Here is a 19,053-nt window from a genome sequence, read left to right as displayed (position 1 = left end):
AAATTTTTTATGTACCTAAACACCAACAGAAACTAATCTGAATCATTTGTCTTTGGTTGCTGACAGCACATAATTACTTAGTCATGATTCCAGAGGGCTCATCTGCATTCATGCATATTGTAGACTAAGCTGATAAGCTATATCAGCTATATCAGTACTATAAATGCCAGTATTCCAATTATGATTTACTAAACCAGTATATTCTGCAGGCCTACACCCCAAACATACTGCACTATATTAACTCTCATTGGGACATATGCTGGATGTAGTTAAATAATAGAAATATGCTTGTACAAGCCATTACTTCTTTCTCTTGTCATTGATTAGGAGGCTTTCAAATTCTGTCCCAACTGTAAAAAGGGTGCAGGCAGTCAAAGTCTACCACTGGCTCTACCATGTCTGCCTGTGAATTCAAATTAGTCGAAAATGGGTCTTTGCAAATGAGGCACTGTTTGCGAATGCAAAGCAAACCAGTGTTCCAAACAGCGAGTGCACTGGTCAGGTCAACAAAAAATCATGTGTCTATACACCAAAAGACACGTAGAAGACAAGTAGAAGATTTGATAGGATGGCCTTAAAGGAGTTCTCCAGTGTTTTTAAACTAATCTGTTTCTGCTGGATCTGTAGCAAATTATCATTGTCCATTATCACTGGCAATACCTTTGAACTGTTTTTCTGAAGTTAGTAAAAGAACAGAAGATCTGCTGATTCAAAACATATTTGTAATAGAAGCTAACGGGCAGGTGCTGAAGAAAGTGTTTTAAGTCATCAGGTTTTCTGTTTATTACTAAGTAGTAGTGGGCAATACACTGGTTCATCTGGTATATTGGTTGAAAGACTTCTAAAGTTTTGAGTTTTGTCATAACCTTTAAACCGGTATGCTACAAATAAGTGCAGATAATGCAACATACAAACACAAGCTTAGCCTGTTTAGCTGACTGGGGTTAGAGACATTTCAGTCACTTTTCACTGAAAAAGGATGGTGTCAATGAAGCAGACATTACAGCTGGTCTCGTCAAAGTTAGCCTTTAGCCTAGTATGGACACTGGCCCATTTGCCTTGCTGTTGTGTCCTCTCGAACTGCCTGCAGCATCGCCTCCCTCAGTCAGCTGCATCAAAGGGTGGATCTGTAATCATTTATCCTCATGTAACTTTTCTTGCCTCCTTCCATGCGTCTTACCGCTGCCCTCTGAGGAAACAAGGAAAAGATGCAAGATGCAAGGATGGAGGAATCCATGCCAAATGTGTTTGCCAAGTGAGACGTCCTTCACGTCCTTTGCTCAGTCATCATTTTCACAGATCTGCCGATACCCACATCAACAATTTAATTAACTTTCATCATCCTTTGGTAATGTCCTGTTGACTTTAATCATCTAATGACAACAAGAGAAGCAGAAATAGTTTGCATCATTTGGCTCAAATAGTGTATCTCCCCAACAATGAAGGGCTTTTCCTGCCTGTGGCTTTACCAGCAAGCCAACTGGCTCTTTTATTGAAAGGAGGGACTTTCCCTGTTTATTCAATTAGGGAAGTGTCTCCTCTTCCTTTATAATGTCTATGGCAGCATTGGACAATGCCGTGTTTTTTGGGCCTGGTCCTCACATCAAGTTGAGAATCCCACAGCTTAGCTGCAACCGATAACATGAATGACTTCACATATTTACCAAATTCCAATAGTGTGTAATAGACAGATTTAATAGATTTGTAGATTTCTTGGCTCAGACAAGCTGCCACGTGTTTTGGTATACATGCCATTTATCTATATATGACTTATGTTTTTCTGTTGATATATAATTTATATATATATATATATATATATATATATATATATATATATATATATATATATATATTGTTCAGCTTTGTTTTTATTAAAAAATACATTTATTTTAGTTGTTAAATATGTTCTTATTAACTGAAGGAACATCTCAGAATAGTAAGCCGCGATTAACCCACAAAAATAGGTAACTACAGCATCTAAGATGGTTTTATTTGATGACACATACCAAAACCATTAAAAAAAAAAAGTTCTACTTTTTGGCCCTATTGCCCACTAGTGTTGGTAAGTATAGGAAAATGATTGTCTGTAATAATAAACCATATGTTACAGATACAACAAATTGGCTTGATAATGGCTGAAGTGTTTGTTTAACCTGAGCATAATTCACAGTGAACGCATTCTTGATTTATTTATGCAAATTATTACAAGTTGTCTCTTCCTGAAGACTTGTAGTTCATATTCAAAAGCACACCCAGTAACACACACAGTAAGCGTGAGTCATTATTGCTGAAGCGGAAAAACTTAAAATGAGGAAAAATGAACAACTAGCACTACCAGGAAAAAAAAAACATTTAGAAAAATGGATGAAAGGGCTGTTTCTATTTTTGGGAGGTCTATTATTGAACAAAATTTAAAATAATATAAAAAAGGAAAAAATTACACAAAATGCTCCTTTGGCAAGAGATTTCAGAATCCCTCTCCATTAGGCCACAAGTCTGTGCAAATCCCGGTGCAAGAGTTCCCTGAGATTACATGGTAATTCAGTCTGTTTAGTCACATATGTCAAGTCTTTTAAAAGTCTGTCTTCAATTGGACATTTTATTTTTGATTATAGTGCAGCAGTTCCAAGATTAGGATGTACACTATATGTCCAAAAGTCTGAAGACCCCTGCTCATCTTATGTTTCTTCTGAAATCATGATATTAATAGACAGTTTTCCTCTCTTTGCTGCAGTAACAGCCTCTACTCTTCTTGGAAGACTTTACACTATATGTTGGAACATTGCTGTAAGGATATGATTGCATTCAGCCTCAAGAGCATTCATAAGGTGAGATACTGTTGTTGGATGATTAGTTCTGGATCACAAACGTCACCCTAACTCATCCCAACACATCCCGGCTCCATCACTCCAGAGAAGTTCCACTGTTCCACAGCCCAATGCTGGGGCGCTTTATACCCCCTCTAGCCAAAGCATGGCATTGGGCATGGTGGCCTTAGCTCATGTGTAGCTGCTCTGTAGTGTCCTATTATATTGTACATGCTTTTCCATAGAGCTTGAACTCTTGTCTCAGCAATTGGTGCACCTCAAATTCACCACTTCAAAGAGGTGTCTGGATACTTTTGGACAAATAGTGTATGTTATATTTGTTGTCACTGTCTTTTTATTGTCACGTGCACACTGTAGCAAATTCCTCAATTGAGTTGATACGGCAATAAATATTGAATTTTGCAGTTGTCTTTTGCTCCTCACACAGCCTCTTTGTGATGTAGGTAAAGGGTTCTAAGCAAAAGGCTGCAGTCAAATCCTCTGTTTTTCCTGTCAACGTGTGAAGAGTCATTGATAAACAAAGTTCCAGTCTGTAGGATTTGCTTCAAACAACCCAGACTTTTAGGATGTGCTTCACATTCCCAGCTTCTGAGTCAGGTAATGCCTAAATACTGGCAGCAGTCTCATTATAGCTTGGTGTTTGCATTACGCCTTTTGGCCTTGAGCACCACCAGCCTGGTTAAATATTGTCTTTGAGAGACAAAGAAAACACCAGAGCAGTGGGTCAGGTTGGAAATTGTCATTTAAACCACCAATAGCACTTCCCTCAGCAAGCTGTGGTGACCTCAGATCAGCGTCCTTCTTCTGAACTCACTGGAAACCCTTATGTTAATCTGGTTGAGCTTGAGTACCAGGAGAGCTTGTATTTTGAGGTAGAGTCTCATACTGAGGCAAGGCATCCATAGGTTGAGGGTTTATGACCTGAGCATCTGGTGTTATCGCTGATGACATGGTGTCAAACGGAACCTCCAGGGACTGAACTGACTGCCGAATGCTTTCTTCATACGTGGGAGGTGGCTGAAGTGACAAACAGAGAAGAAGTCAATCATAATCAAATACAATTCATGAAAGACACCCAATAAATGCCATTTTCCCATTTAGATTTATTGCCTTACTTCAGACACTTCACTGGGACTTGCATCTTGGCAAGGCTTTCATGAATTATTCATAAGATTATGTATATTAGTCTAAGTTGGGCAGGTTTCTAATATTGCTGCTGCCATTTTAGCTTGTGCAAGTATTTACATAGCAAATTTGCCAGAGTAGCTACAGTTCTCCGGGTCACTACTTGGCTCGTGTCTCATCTTGTATCTCCTCTCTCTTTCTCTCTCTCCCTCTTCATTGGGAGATATATATGTTTATCTTTTAATACCTTCAAGCTTAGGGCCCCATGCTTTATAGCAAACCTTGAAAGAAGGCCATTTTAAAAGAATACCCAGAAGTTTTTTATCTAATCTCTAGCCACTGCATCTGTAGCATATCACTGTCCAAATAATAACGTGTATCTCAAAATGCTAACTTTATAGGAGAAGGCAAAACGTTCTTAACTTTTAATGGAAGTTAGAGTAAAGGGTGTTTTTTTTTTCAAGGAAGAGATACAAGGTTTTCGCACAACAGCGACAGTAAGTGAGTTTCGAGCGACTCTGTCTTATTACAAGGCTCAATATAGAGCCCTAAGCTCAAAGGCGTCTGAGCAAAAGGCTGTTATAACACATATGTAGTAAACGCCTATGGGCAGGTGCTGTTTTTTCCATTCTTTTACTAAGTACAGGAAACACAGCGGATTTGCCTTCCATGGTAAAGATGCTACAGATGAAGCAGACAGACATTAGGCCAAGAAACACAGAAGTATTCCTATAAATACATTGACTGGTCTTAGAACAGGTGAGGTAATCAGACTCGACCAATACCCCCCAGCGTGCAAGGGAGACATCCTGTGAGTGACGAGGTGAGGGGGCGGATGGGTCCACCCACTGACAGGGTCACGGAGAGGAAAGGAGGAGAAGAGAAAAGGACAATAAGCCACATTCTCCTCTGGTGTTTACTTTTCGGCAGGCTGGGCTTAATTGTGTTTGACAGGCCTTTTTTTCCCCATTAGTTCGTGAGCTCATGTGGAACTCCCAAGTCATACGGCGCGCCACAAAATCAACATCAAAGGGCAACAAAATGAACGGCCTGGGCGCCATGGCAACAGTGCAGGTGAAGGGCCAAAGCCTGAAGAGCCTCTGCTGCTCTGACGCGCTCATATTAGCGAAATTAGTGTGAGCAAAATTGAGGGTAATTCACCCAATGAAAATCTATTATCATTTACTCCTATTATAGAGCAGATGGAGCTGATAGCTGCAGGCCAGTGTGGGGACACAAACTCAAGTGATTCGATTATCATCGCTGACCTCGGAGGCCAACTGCACTTTTGCAAAACACTAAACTGGCTCGGTTACCATGGCAAAAGGAATTCACCTCAGTCGTCATAGGTCCGTGGAGGCCAAAGCGGTCGGCTATCATCATGTGGATCTGCCGCTGTCGGTCTTTCTTGCGCACGCTCTCATATGAGGGCAGGCGAGGCATCGGCGGCTCCAGGGACGGCAGCCGGTACGTGCTGGGCAGGCCAACGTAGAACAGCTGCCCTGACTGATGAACAGAGAGTCATGATTGGTGGATGAAGGATATTGACCAGCAGACCATAGAATCATAGCAAATGCAAAAGCATGAATGATTGCAATACTTGAGGAAGTGTACCCTTCGAACAGAACAAAAGCATGGTGTCTTTTTTAAATTATATTAATTATTTATCATATTAATTATTTGTCACTCATAGCTTGTTGAAGTAAGTGGGAAATTCTATTAAAAGTGCCTTCTATATTTTCCATCTATGCCACATTTCTGGTACTAGAAAAGACATTTAATTAAGTTTGAATTTGTTGGAAAGTTAATACTGTGTGTACAGTCTTGTTTTGCAGCAAGAAAAAATGTATATTTTTGCCATGTTATTTCTTGACATCAAAACAAACACAAAACCAGTGCAGACCCCAGCCTGTAAATCTAATTTATTACATTTCCAACAGTGTAATCAATAATATAATTACATAATTACATTTAAATAGTAAAGCAAAATGTCTAGGGCTGGTTTCTCAAACATGGACAAAGCCTAATCCATAATTGCAGTGGCAACAGTGCTACAATGTTTTCTATCGGTGTATGAAAGATGCACAAGGCTTCCTCTATTGTTAAATGTACTGTGTTTTTTTCTTGAGTTAGTGTGCAAGCTCAGACTGGTAAGAGATGATTATTAATTTGTTTTGGTAAATGCAGTCAGTCACAACTGATGTGTGACATATACTCCTGTCCATGTGTTGTCTTTTTCAGAAAAAAAGGTATTTGTGAAACAGACTAAATAAAACCTATACAGATTTTTGGCTTTGTTAGATCATGTTCTTTAAAAATATATATCACATTTTCTAGTAGAAGACTTAGGGCTATCAAAGCCAACACAACTAGACATACAAACAGTTTTTTTCTCCAGAGCTGTAGCGTTCCTTAACTGCAGTGAACACCTTGCACTTTAAACTTAAATTGTACCTAACAAACTTCTCTTACTGTATAACTCTATAACTCCTCTGTACTAGGCCTGTGTCAGTAACTTTTATTTTGGTAACTGTGTGGAAAGTAACAGCAGAAAACATTTAAACAAGGTTGGGGGGGTGTATTTCTTTGCTTTGCTTTACCCTGTAATTTTTTTGTTTTGTCCTGTAATTTTTCAGTCCCTTACACTGAGGCAGAAGCGGGAGAAAACAGTGAAACCATTTAAGTTTTTCACCATTTAAAAGAACATAATAAGTGCAAGTTAGTAAATGTTGTGGTTGTAGGATATTGTCATCTTTAATTTGACCACAAAACTGTAATTAATCTAGCAAGAGAGAACAACATTACGAATGTCACAAGCTTTACTGTCTGAGAACTTGTGGCCACTTAGATTAGCTTGCCTTCTTCTCTAATGCAATTTTACCTATGTGTTTTTCCAGAGGCTGAAGTCATTTTTCACTCTGAAACCTGACACTGTGGTGTGAAGACATCCTAAAAGCTACACCACAGCATACAGGGGTCTTTTTGTATAGCTATTATATCTGCCTAGATATCTAGAACAATCTCATTTATGTTAGGTACAATAAATGCGGTATTATTGTAGGATCTCTCATAACCCAATGTTTTAAAGTTCAGTAGCATTTACGTGTGCATATACTGCTGTCTTACTATGGTTTGCACAATGTAATCAATAGATGAACACTTTCTAAAACTGGTAGCAAATGAGTTTTCAACATCAACTGGTGTCTGTTACAATGGTAACTTGACAACGTCAACGGGGACAGGCCTACTCTATGCTATATACTTATTTGCTGTAAAAAATTACAAAAAATGCATCCATTTTTGCCTATGTCCATATCATACTGTATTATGCTATAAATTATAGTTATTATATGTCTCCTCAGACCCTGAACATATGTACATATTCACATATTTATTCTAGCTCCTTTTACAAAGGCTGTTCTACATTTACTCTCTTATTCTTTTTCTATTTACTTTGTTTTCTTTTGAATATCTGTTACAGTCTGTGTACTTGTCTGGTCTGTTGCATGTCATACATACGTGCTCTCACCAACACAAATCTGTATGTGCAACATACATGGCGAAGTAAAGGGATTCTGATTCTGACATCAAATAAATGCAAGAACAGCAATGAGACACCACATGATAAATAGAGAAGCAGATAAAATGGCAGACAATAACCACATTTCTGTGATGGCCTTATGGGTTTTATTTGGGTCTGGAAAAAATATCCCCTAAGGATGAAAAGAATATGCTGTAGTTACCTTACCTGAGTATTTGAGTTATCGAGCCTTGTGTTAGAAGGCATTTCAGCACAAGGTGAGCCCACCAGAGTCTGTCTGCTGCTGTAGTACTGGGAGGGAGCCTCCTGTAGAAAAGTTAAAGAACATTATTATACTTAAACATGAGCAAAACTTTAGACAAAATCGTGCTCTTTTACAGAAAAAATGACAACACAAACTACTAGCGCAATATTTAAAGGGCAACTAAATTTAAACGTCAGACAATGACAGGACATGGATATAAAATCATGTCCTCTTCTTTGTGTTGTCTCCCATTCCCATTACTACAATGTTAAACCCAGACCTTTGGCCGGTCATAAATTATTGGTGGCAATGACTTGGACCACCAAGCGACTTCCTCACAACAACCCACCCCCCTCCCAAACAAGATTAGGGCAGGCGGCCACTGTATGACGCCAGGGAATTCTTCTGGCTCAGCCGGACGCTAGGTGATTACCAAGCACCTAAATGGGGGTCTTTGTGTCCAGAGACAATGCAGTGTCTTACTGTGTCATCCAGGCCCCTAGTAACCAACCCCTGATACTAGTCTTTTAAAGGCCTTCACTGTGTTCCTCTCTTGTCTCTTCGGCAGGTACCACTTAACGAGCGCGCTCCATTTTACGGCCCCATATGTCACCTAAGTAGCAGTACAGCATGGTCGTTTGTCAGCTGATGTGACATGCAGATACACTGAGAATGAGTGTATGTGAGGTTAAGCTTTAGTAGCTTCTCTGAGATATCCTGCCATACTGGCTAAAAGTGGTGGTTTGGCCTAAAATTAAATGTACAGAATTTTCTAGTAGAGCTGCGGGTATTGGTAAAATTTAACATGATATTTTATATATCAAGAGAAATTGTGCACTACGTTTTTTTCATGTGACTGTAGCTTAAAATTAAACTAAAGGGAACCGTACACAGTATTGTGAACACTAAACAATCAGAAACCAGAAAGGATGTTTACCACTTATGTACTTTTCATGTATTTTAAACTGTTCTACTAAAACAATCAGAAATACCCCACACACTATATCTAATGGCAGTTAACTAAAACTACAAATTAATATTGTTCTGTTAGACCAACTCCAAAACACTGATATAGTTTCCCCCCTTACCCCAAATGTAGTCAAACAGCCAAGACATGTTTGGTGTCTGAGGTCTGTTTCTTTCATTTTTCACTGGATCTACAAGGCTAACATAGCTTAGTAAAAGAAGCTTACAGCTGGCTATGTGGTTTCTGACACTTTACGACATACTGTTATCTATAAAAAAAATTATATTTTATTTTCATAAATAGCAGTATGTCATACAGTGTCAGAAACCACGTAAGCAAGTTTTAGCTGATCTACTACTTTTGGATTAAGAGGAAAATTATGTACATTTGATTTTTGGCCAAACATTCTCTGGATGATAATGTATAAAACACACATAACTCCCCATCACACACATATCCCAGCTTCAATGGTGACGTCACTCTCTGTGACGTGTTATGACCTTTCCCACCGCCCCTGCCAGCCAGGGCAGAGAGAGGCCCGTTTGGTAAAAGCAAGGTCAGGGGTCACCTTCCCTCACTGGTTCACACTTTCAACAGTCTTAGCTGTTGTGGAAAAAAAAAAAGAGAGACGTCCTTTTGTTTAGACCCCCCTGATTCAGGCAGTGTGAAAAAGCGCAAGCGTGTAAAATTAGGGCCAAAGTCGGGGGAGGACCTCTTCAGTGGTGTGTCTTTTTCAGTGCCTGACCTAAAAGTAAAGCTTTTGTCTGCTCAGACCTCCCCCCACCAACCACAGAAGGGTTCAGCTACCATTCATGAGAAAAGCCCCTAAGAAAAAGGGAAGGTATAAGTAAGTAAAAAACAAGTCAAGTAGAGTCTTCATGAGACACTTTGACAAAGGGCTATCATTCTAATAGGGTTTCTCTTTCAACTGCTTTAGCGTTTGTAGACTTTCAATAAAATTGCTTTGTGTACAATTAACTAGCAATGAAATTCACCGGAAATCAAACTCTTTTGTCTACAGTGTATGGCTTCATCAACTAAAAATGCTCTCAACAGGGCCTGACCGGTATGAAAATTTTGTGACTGATACTGATTTCAAAAGGCTAAAAATTCCAGTAATATAATTGAAGGGTTCCTTTGCAAAATGCATGATAGACCACTTCTGAAAAAGTTCTTCTTTTTCATGATATACATTGTTGGCAGTGGGCTTTACACACACAAAAAAAATATCAGTGCTATATTATGCATTATACCTCCTATATTAGAGAAATAAAAATGTGTTTTCCATCATACATCAGCTGTTATACCTTTCAGAAACTCTTTATAGGCAAAATTATTACAAATGGATATAAAACATTTTGACATGAAACTCTTCAATTCTATATTCTATATTCTGTGATCGACTTGGCATTTTTGATGTTGTTCGATCAACAAAGAGGGAAAACATTAAATGAAATGGAGTATTATTAGCATCATGCTAGCCAGCTAACATTAGTGATGTGAGCGATAGCTTTAACATTCCTGAGGTATGTACCTTCTCAAAACAGCAAACTTTATGGTCAATGTTATTGATTTAATCAACTAACGGGACTGTATGCCGATCTAAGGCAAATCACTTTTAAAAATAGAGAAATGGTGTTTTATTACTGTTGTTGGTGTGAGCGGCCATGTTGATTTGATGTCATATGCTGAGCTTGGAGTTGAGAAGACCATTATAGGTTCAAATCTATCAGTTCAGCCTGTACAGACAAAAATGAAGTGAAGGAAATTGTCACAGTGTTGTGTTCACATTGTGGGCAAAAGTGATACACACCATTTTGGCACTGATTTGTATTTTGTGTCACAGTGTGAACAGCAAAAATCACACACAATCTGACAGTTTCAATTCTTATTTGGGCTACTTTTGTATGTGGTACCTAAATTTGATACATATGTCGCCTCTGTCTGAACAGTCAGAACAGAATTTATGTATCATGTATGTATCCAATTCCACATTCAGTTGTGTGCAGGTGGGAAAAGCAACCTTACAGCAACGTAATCAAAATGCCTGTTACTATGGTAACTCTTTACATAGTTCATTTTGGAGGCGAGCATGCATAGTGTAAACAAGTAAGCATAGCACTATCTAAAGAAAGTCAAACAACTATTCAAAATCAGGTTTACTTTAAGGGTACTTTGGAAAAAAAGAAGCAAAGGAGGAAAATGATCTTAACAAAGATCAGCTTATTTAGCCTGATATCTAACGCCACTTTAAAAACTGAGTTTGTTTCCATTTGCTAACGTTCGCTCTTAAACACAGAAATTTACCATATTTTACTGCTTCCGTATACTCCATTCAATGCGGCCGCAGAGTTGAGTGATTCAGGGAAAATATCTAATTACGATTTTAATTAATATTGCGATACCAATTTCAATGCAATCTATAAATTAAGCTTTACTTTTTCTTAAGATCTGCATTTTTTCAGGCTTGAATGCTGAATGTAGTGTAACATATGGCCTGTCATCAGCTCTGAATTATTAGGCTAAAATCTTCATTTAAAACTTAACACAACAGTAATGTAATGTAGGATATAATTCAAACTGCAGCTCTTGTCATTTGAACATTGCACCTTCAAATTGTGATTTTGATATAAAAATGATTCATTGTTCCACCCTATTTGAACTCGCTCAGGTGATTCTGACATCTCTCCATCTTAAACGAAGACAGACGACAGGGTGGAGTGTGAACTGTTCAGTCTAATGTTAGACATTGGCCACATTACATAAATAATATGAACAACAAAAATAATATGAACAAACAAAAAAAATAGGAGCACTGCTTACTGTGTGAATGTAGCCTTGCAAACTCTATAAACACTGGGATGTAAGAAACAGTCCAGCTTCTGATGGCTTTGTACTTGTAAGCCTTTCCATTCAACATAAACCATGCCACTATTTATCAGCAGGAATTCTGTCAATATTGATAAGTCTGCGAGACCTCAATGTTGTCTGATGAGCCTTAGTTCTCAATGGCCAAAACCTGATACTGTAACAACAATATTATTTTTTCTTTTCTGTTATAAGGAGAAAGTTGTTACAGTTGTAACCTTTCTTTCCTCCTAACATGTAACATGAATGTCGGCACATTGGTCCCTGAACCAAACATAGCAGCAGGTGGGCATGTGTTTCCCGTGAGTGAGAGAAAGGTTAGGAAAGTGTTGTCCCTGCCTTACCAAGATAAGCTCCAAGTTCCTCTAGGGGCCTGGCTAAGATTGACACTCAGCAGGAAGAGGAAGCTCTGAGGATGTTATTGCTAGAGTGTGGGCTGCAACACAGGGGACACTTCCTGTCCAACATCATTCAGGCTAAAAGCTGCCCTTTGATATTGATCTGGGGCAAGTTTCCTCTAAGCAAATTCTGAGTGTAAAGTTTATATATTAAATGACAGTATTGCTTTGAAACCATAACACTTTTACCAGGACCTGATTAAGGACCAAGACAGGTGCGAAATTAAGAGCATATTTGACTCATAAGGCCTTAATCCAAGTCAGGTGTAGACAGTTCTAGAGCACTATAAAATGTGCGACCCTTCAAACCCTTCAGGGTGTTGTGCTTACGCTCAACAGCCATGGGCTCATCTAAGCAGCTGACTACGGATCTAAAACTAAATAAATTGACTCTAATGAAGTAAGGGAAGACTACAAAAAATATCTGAACACTTTCTTCTTGTCTCTTCCTTTCACTGTCATTAAGAAATTGAAGTTATCAATCAGCTACTTGTTACTATGCTGTTCATGTTGTTTACAATGTTGCTTACAGACTCTATAATTGGTCTAAATCTTTTTTGATGATACATGCAGTTCAGAGTAGAAATACTGACCCGTTATATGCTCAGAAGAGCATATTGTGATGTAATTTATCTAATATATATCATCATATTACCTACCCCTAGAACAAACACTGAAAATGGTTGATCCATTATAAGCTGGTATAACCTAAGTTGCACTGTTAATTAAAACACAGTTCTGGACTGACCTATTCTATCCACATTGCTTGGGGGTCAGAAAGCCCACCTCTGCCAGACCCTCAGTGAGGGCGAGAGAGGTCAGTTGGAATACTCAGGGCTCTGCTCCTGCCAGCAGCGCACTGGGAGTTTCCCTCCTGCTCGGTTACGGATCTGATTACTGTGTAAAGTTTGCCAAGATACAGTATGCTGCTAGTCAATAGACCGGCGGGAACAATCAAGCTATTATGCCCTGCTTAGAGGAAGCTCTATTTGTGGAGATAACTCATGACGTTCACAGCCACAGCGTATCACTTTCACTTGCACATAGTTTCATTGTGTTTATTGGTGTAGTGGATGGTGTTTGCGGTAAGAGATAATAGCACAGCTGGATCAGTTCACAATTTGTGCTTCTGGCACTGTATGAAATAAAGTTTCCCGTTTTTCAGAGCCACACCAGCATACTGAGAAAATTTCAGCCTGTACTGCTTTTTGAATGACATAAAATAAAGAATATGCCTGTCCCAGTGACATATTCCTCATTATAACTGTGATTATTTAGGCTAATTGGAGTTATTTTCCACAGTTGTTAGCTTTCATAATCTATATAAAGATTATGAAACGTATATCTAAATATGTTTATGTCGCAGCAGAATGTGAATCGGGTGAGTCTTTATCACTTGGGTTGAAGCAAATGCATGTAAATAAAAGGAAGTAGAATGCGCATTTATTGAGACACATCATGAGTCTTATGAAAACAACAAAAGGTCTAACTTCTGACTGGTGCTATAACACCGTAGCCTCAGTAATGTTTGTTTATTTGAGTTCAACTTTGTCTATCATTAATTCGGAGCTACTAAATATTGACAGCTAGGAAACAAGAAGGATAATCAGCCAGTTTGGCCACTTTTGATCTGTACTTGTAATAGTTGCTCATACATTAATCCTGATTATTCATAATGCACTTAATTGGAAACTAAAATGTCATGACTGTGACAGGCCTAAAACAGAGCAGCCAATCAGAACTGAGATAATTTACACTTATCAGCCTTAAAGGGACAGTAAAAAAACAGCCTGTTTAAGTCTTAGGAATAAAGAGAGGTTGGAAAATAGTCATGCAAGTGTCTTCTTATATACAATACTACTAAACATTACAAATATTATAGCTAGACCTCAGGGACAAAATAAAATACAAGAAAAATGTAGGATATGGGCCCTTTCAAGGAATCCTCTAGCATTTTTTACATCAAATACCTGTCTGTTGTGTATATAACACAGTCGATTATGACAGACAATAACTTAAAATAAAAAAAAAACAAAACAGAAAACCCATTGACTCTAAAGTCACGTATAATAGAAGCTGATGTGCAGGTGCTTCAGAGAGTTTTCTGTGTATTTCTAAGCACAGGGAAACTACTGTCACATGGTAGTAAATCACACAGATCTGGCAGAGATTAGGTTGAAAACTGCTGTATTCCTTTAAGCCTTATTATTCAGTAACTATTATGAATTATTTGTTAACTACTACAAAACTAACACATAAGCGATTTAGTTAGGAGAATGAAGTATAGCAGTATGGATCCATGTACAGGCTCTTGCAGTATGAGGGGTTAAATTAGCTTTGCTGGATTTGACATATCTAATGCTCCCACTCCCTTATCTGAGCCAAAACACTTGGAACAGTTCCTAATAGCAGCTGTGGGTTAGAGCAGAGATATCTCCAAGAAAGCCAGATATCTCTAGGTTGGGTTCAAGCAGAGATATCTTCAAGAAAAAGGAAGCGTAATCTACACAATGTTTGTGCAGACCACCAAACAGGCTTCTGATAAAACTAACGGCAGAAGATGCTTCCTGTACAAAACAGTCAGAATAGGGCTGACCTGGCTTTTTCACAGCTGGCTAGCTTGTCATTCTCTCAACTGTTTGTGGTCGAAAGGGTGAGATTTGCAAGAGTGTGAATAAGAGGAGGCTCACCAAGTCTCCATGTGAGTTTCGATAAGCTCTGACTTTGCAGCACAGAGGGTCCTTCCGGAAGAGCAGAGACAGCAGCACAGCGATCACCACAAAAAACACCAGACAAGAAACTGCAGAGAAAAGAAAGATGATTCATCAACCAGACTGTTAACCACCATTCATGTTAGAAACCATTCCTCAGACATTTCGCCAACATAGTGAAGTCTGAGCTAATTAACTTGTGAAACAAAGATACCAAAAAAGCTCTGTTGGTTCCTTAAAGAATCCTCCAATAAATGGTTCTTTACAGAAGATGTATGAGTGTGAGGAACCTTTTAAAGCCCTCAAATGTCCAGAACCTAAAGGAAAGGTCCAAACTTTTATTACACATTTCTACAACTGAAAGAGGGATTGCAGAGATTTCTTCATTATTCCATCATTGATAATGAAGGTAACTCTTCTTGACAATGGGAATAGAAACCAGGGCTCATGATGTCAACACCGCAAATATATCCAATTTTATTTACTATACAAAGCAACCAGTGGACCTACATGTGTCTTCTCAGTTTTTCTATGTGATGCTGTTAATGGTAAAATCTGCAAAAAAATATATGTTTTTCTGGGGACTATTTTGCCTTATAACACCCAGCATGTACCTCTTCAGCATGAATGGATTCAAATTAAAACGTTTTAGTCCAAAACTTTAGCATAAAACTACCGTCTTAGGAATCCTGCAGGGTCCTTCTAATCATTTCATGTAGTAACTGTCTGTGAGGTTGCTTTTAGGGGTGTTAAACTCTTTGGACGTCTGGTTCCTATCACCACCACTGTGACATATTAATTCTCTTGAACAGAACATTTAACATCAAAACACTCTGAATTACATTTTAATGATTTAATTTAATTCATGCAGACAATAATGAAAAATCAATGCAATTCCCCTTTAGGAATAACACTGTTGTCCATGTTGTTACTCAGTAATAAGCCTTAGGTTATAATAAGCCTGTAATTTTAAGGGGCTAAAGTTAGAAACACATAATATGAAGGGTGTATAGCAATTTTGAGTACATTAAAGGCAAGAACCTTTTAGGAGCCTTTATTTTTAAGGTTATAGTAACGGCCTACATACAGATACTTAAATATCATTATGTTTTAATAAACACTGATGCTGGATAATATTGTAGGTTTTAGCTCTCATTCGTTTGATGAATGCTTTTTATTAAGATTCCATAAATGTATATTACTATCCCAACTGTATTTTCAAACACATATACATTTGTTGAAGTTTGAGCTGAAATGAGCAATCTACATAGATATTTTAATATCATGAAGTTTTAAAGAACACTGATAAGTATGGCAGACCTTGTTCATTTCATTAAGACACTTCCATACACTCATTTTACTAGATTATCTGAGTATCTGTGATAACAAGATTACAGCAGCATATCAGATTATAGTAGCATATATCATAAACGAATGAACCAAATCATTATTCATAATCATCATAACCATCGCAATAATTTAGTAAAGACAACCATGAGTTCTATATAAGAACCATTTCATGCTTAGTTCTTTGAATTGTTAAATGGTTCTTCAGATTGATGCAATATGTGCTGTATGTGGTTCTATATAGAACCTTTTGGAAAATGGTTCTATACAGCCCCAAGTAATGTTTTTCAATTGTGACAATGTCAAACTTTTAACAACAAAAGACCCCATTCTGGTGCTATACAGAACCATTTTCAGAAAGGTTTAATATATAACCATATACAGCACATTCTCCATCAATCTGAAGAACTATTTAAGCATGAAATGGTTATGTACAGAACTCGTAGTTCTAAATAGAAACATTCCCTTCATTAAAGAACCCTTCAGGAAATCTTTTCTAAGCGTGTACAATAAACTTACTACAGCCAAACATGTAAAGGCAAATGAAAGGACGTTCTGAAGCCCACTTTAAGGTTATGCTAAGCGGAGAAAAACAAACCCGAACAGACTTTACACTTACAGGACGCCACGATGATGGTGAGCTGGTCCGTTGGGAAAACCGTGGAGGAGACGGTTGGAGAAACGGCGGTGGACATCTCTGAGAAACGGCTACATAGGAGCTAAGCAGTGAAGTTTGACTTCCCTCTGTCCCGCTCCATCTCGGACTGAAGGGTGAGAGCCCTCCTCCTCCTCCTCCACCACCTCCACCTCTTCCTCCTCCTCCTCCTTCCGTGAAGAAAAAAGTTCTGAACGTCAGTCACGACTCTCTCGTTCCGTGAGCAGGAAAGCGTGAAGCAATGAGAGTAGTCTAGCCGATTGTGCTAACCGTGAAGAAAAGAAAACACAGAAAACGTAAAGGGGAACTCTACCAATTTTTCAGAATTTCTGCACAATTAAATTGTTAAGATGTAAACAAAGTCATTAGGAGAGGTTTGGTGTGAAATGCTCTGAGGTAGAGAAACTTGAAAGTCAGAATTGTTCACAGTGGTGGTGATAGGAAACAGACGTCTGAGGACTTTAACGTCTCTGAAAGCTCCCTTACAGAAAGGTATTACTTGAAATGGTTATGAATACATTGCCTGATGTCTGAGACATTGTTTTACAGTAGTCTATTTGGTCTAATACGCATTTTAATCCATTTGTTTTAATCAATTCATGGTGGAGGGATACATGAAGGCTGTTCTAAGGCAAAATAGTCCCCAAAGAAACATAATTTTTAATATTTGCCACTATTTTATCATCCTCAACATTACATGTAAAAACTCTGAAGACACCTGTAGGTTCAGAAGGTTTGTGTAGGTTCGCTGGTGGTTTTGAATAGTAAATAAACTGGCTACATCTGTGTTGTTGCCATCGGGAGCCCTGGTTCCTACCACCACTGTAGAGAAATCTGAGTCTCTACAATCAGTCACTTCATATCAAACTCTGAATGACTGTTTACATCTCAAGGACTGAATTATTCAGAAATTTTTAAAAAATGGTGGAATTCTCCTTTATAGTGGGAGAGCACCACAACCCGTTGCTGGTGCTTCTGAGAAAGCCATGGCATGGCATTCCACTAGCATTCACTGGTTGGCCTGGAGATGAGGGGCAACTTGGGGCTTTTTTTAAAAGTGGGCCGCCTGTTGGTAGTGAAATAAAAGTGCCTGCCTTCTGCACGCTGTCCATCTGTGCACGTTCAGCTGCTAAGAAACAGCTTGTTTTGTCTACCAGTTAACCAGCCTAGTCTGTTTGCTAGCCTCATCCTGACCAATGTCCACAGCTAAAGGTAGTTTATGACTGACTTGTGTCATAGGTATACACAGGGCTGGGTTTGAAGGGGGTAGGGAGGGTGTGAGGTGCAAGGGGCTGTCACCCCTTGGTCAAAAACATGACAGAAAACACCCCCTTTCCGACCCCTGTGCATTTATGTCATGATGTTGCTTAAAATTTCTACTTTTGGTATTTGAATTCTCTTCCTATTCTGGATACTCACCTTGCTGCCATGTATCAATGATGTATGCCCGAAAATAAAGGAAAAGTACATAAAAATCAACACAAAGTCACAATTGTCACAAGTGGTTTATACTCACATTCGGCTGCGGCTGCACCCAAAATGGGTTCTAATACCAGGGTATTAAAAAAAACTGTGGTTATTGGTGTCTAGGCAATCTAATTACATGATGAAGTGAGAGACATCTGAAAAGGCATTTTGTATATTGACCATTCTACTGAATTAGATCAAACTTCAGTCCCACAGTAAAAAAAAAAAAATACATTAGATATTTTCAAGGATTATGTTATAATCTATTTAAACCCAATGCATTGATAAAGATAGTATTAAGAAAAATATATATGAAGTCATCATTATAGGGTACTTTGTACTGGGTGGTTTGGGATGTCATCAGTGTGTAACATAACTGTCACTACTGAAACACACATTTTCTGCAATTAAGTAAACTTGGTTTGTGTTTTAATGAAAAATATTAGGATTTTATGTTATGCTAGTCATGTACTAGCTATAATTTTTAAGTTATGCTCAAAATTACCCAATACAGAAACATTTGCTAAAGTTTTGGTACTGTTATTATTGTTTTGGTAGTGATACAGTGGATTGTTCAATATATATCTATTAAATATGTAAAATGTATGTGTATACTTGCATCATCCCCCTAAGTTTTTTTTTTTTTTTTCGATTAGACCATTTACATGTCCTTCGTAATCTTTCCCACTAGAGCCAGGTACAGAATATGGTTAATAGCGTCAGCTATCCTCAGAGGTTCCTCCTCTTGTGTTCAAGTGGTCTAATGTAGAGTTTCACATAGATACCCCTGAAAATGAATGGTACCAGACATCTGCGAGAACTTAGCAGAAACAAATCACCAAAATATCTGTTTTCTTAGGCAGCTGAACTTTGCATTGAAACAGATAATGTCCAGCATCACA

The 19,053-nt window shown here is 38.3% G+C and overlaps 1 protein-coding gene across 1 annotated transcript; it reads right to left on the bottom strand.

Moving 5' to 3' along the window:
* Window positions 1-2,045: 2,045 nt before the first annotated feature.
* si:ch73-364h19.1 lies at window positions 2,046-16,761 on the bottom strand. Its single transcript, XM_036590292.1, has 5 exons — window positions 16,649-16,761; window positions 14,662-14,771; window positions 7,702-7,800; window positions 5,289-5,459; window positions 2,046-3,845 (listed from the first exon to the last, which is right to left on the bottom strand). The coding sequence occupies exons 1-5, from the start codon at window positions 16,722-16,724 to the stop codon at window positions 3,657-3,659; spliced, it is 645 nt and encodes a 214-aa protein (XP_036446185.1). The 5' UTR covers window positions 16,725-16,761; the 3' UTR covers window positions 2,046-3,656.
* Window positions 16,762-19,053: the final 2,292 nt, after the last annotated feature.

The sequence above is a fragment of the Colossoma macropomum genome, unplaced genomic scaffold (genome assembly GCF_904425465.1).
Source record: "Colossoma macropomum unplaced genomic scaffold, Colossoma_macropomum, whole genome shotgun sequence".
Classification (NCBI taxonomy): Eukaryota; Metazoa; Chordata; class Actinopteri; order Characiformes; family Serrasalmidae; genus Colossoma; species Colossoma macropomum.
This window is presented reverse-complemented; position numbering and strand designations above follow the sequence as displayed.

Coding starts and splice junctions, on each gene's coding strand:
- si:ch73-364h19.1 (XM_036590292.1), bottom strand. CDS start 16,724: ATGTCCACCGCCGTTTCTCCAACCGTCTCCTCCACGGTTTTCCCAACG. Junction 7,801..14,661: donor GAAACTCACATGGAGACTTG/GTGAGCCTCCTC, acceptor ACTTTTCTACAG/GAGGCTCCCTCCCAGTACTA. Junction 3,846..5,288: donor ACGGACCTATGACGACTGAG/GTGAATTCCTTT, acceptor TTGTCACTTCAG/CCACCTCCCACGTATGAAGA.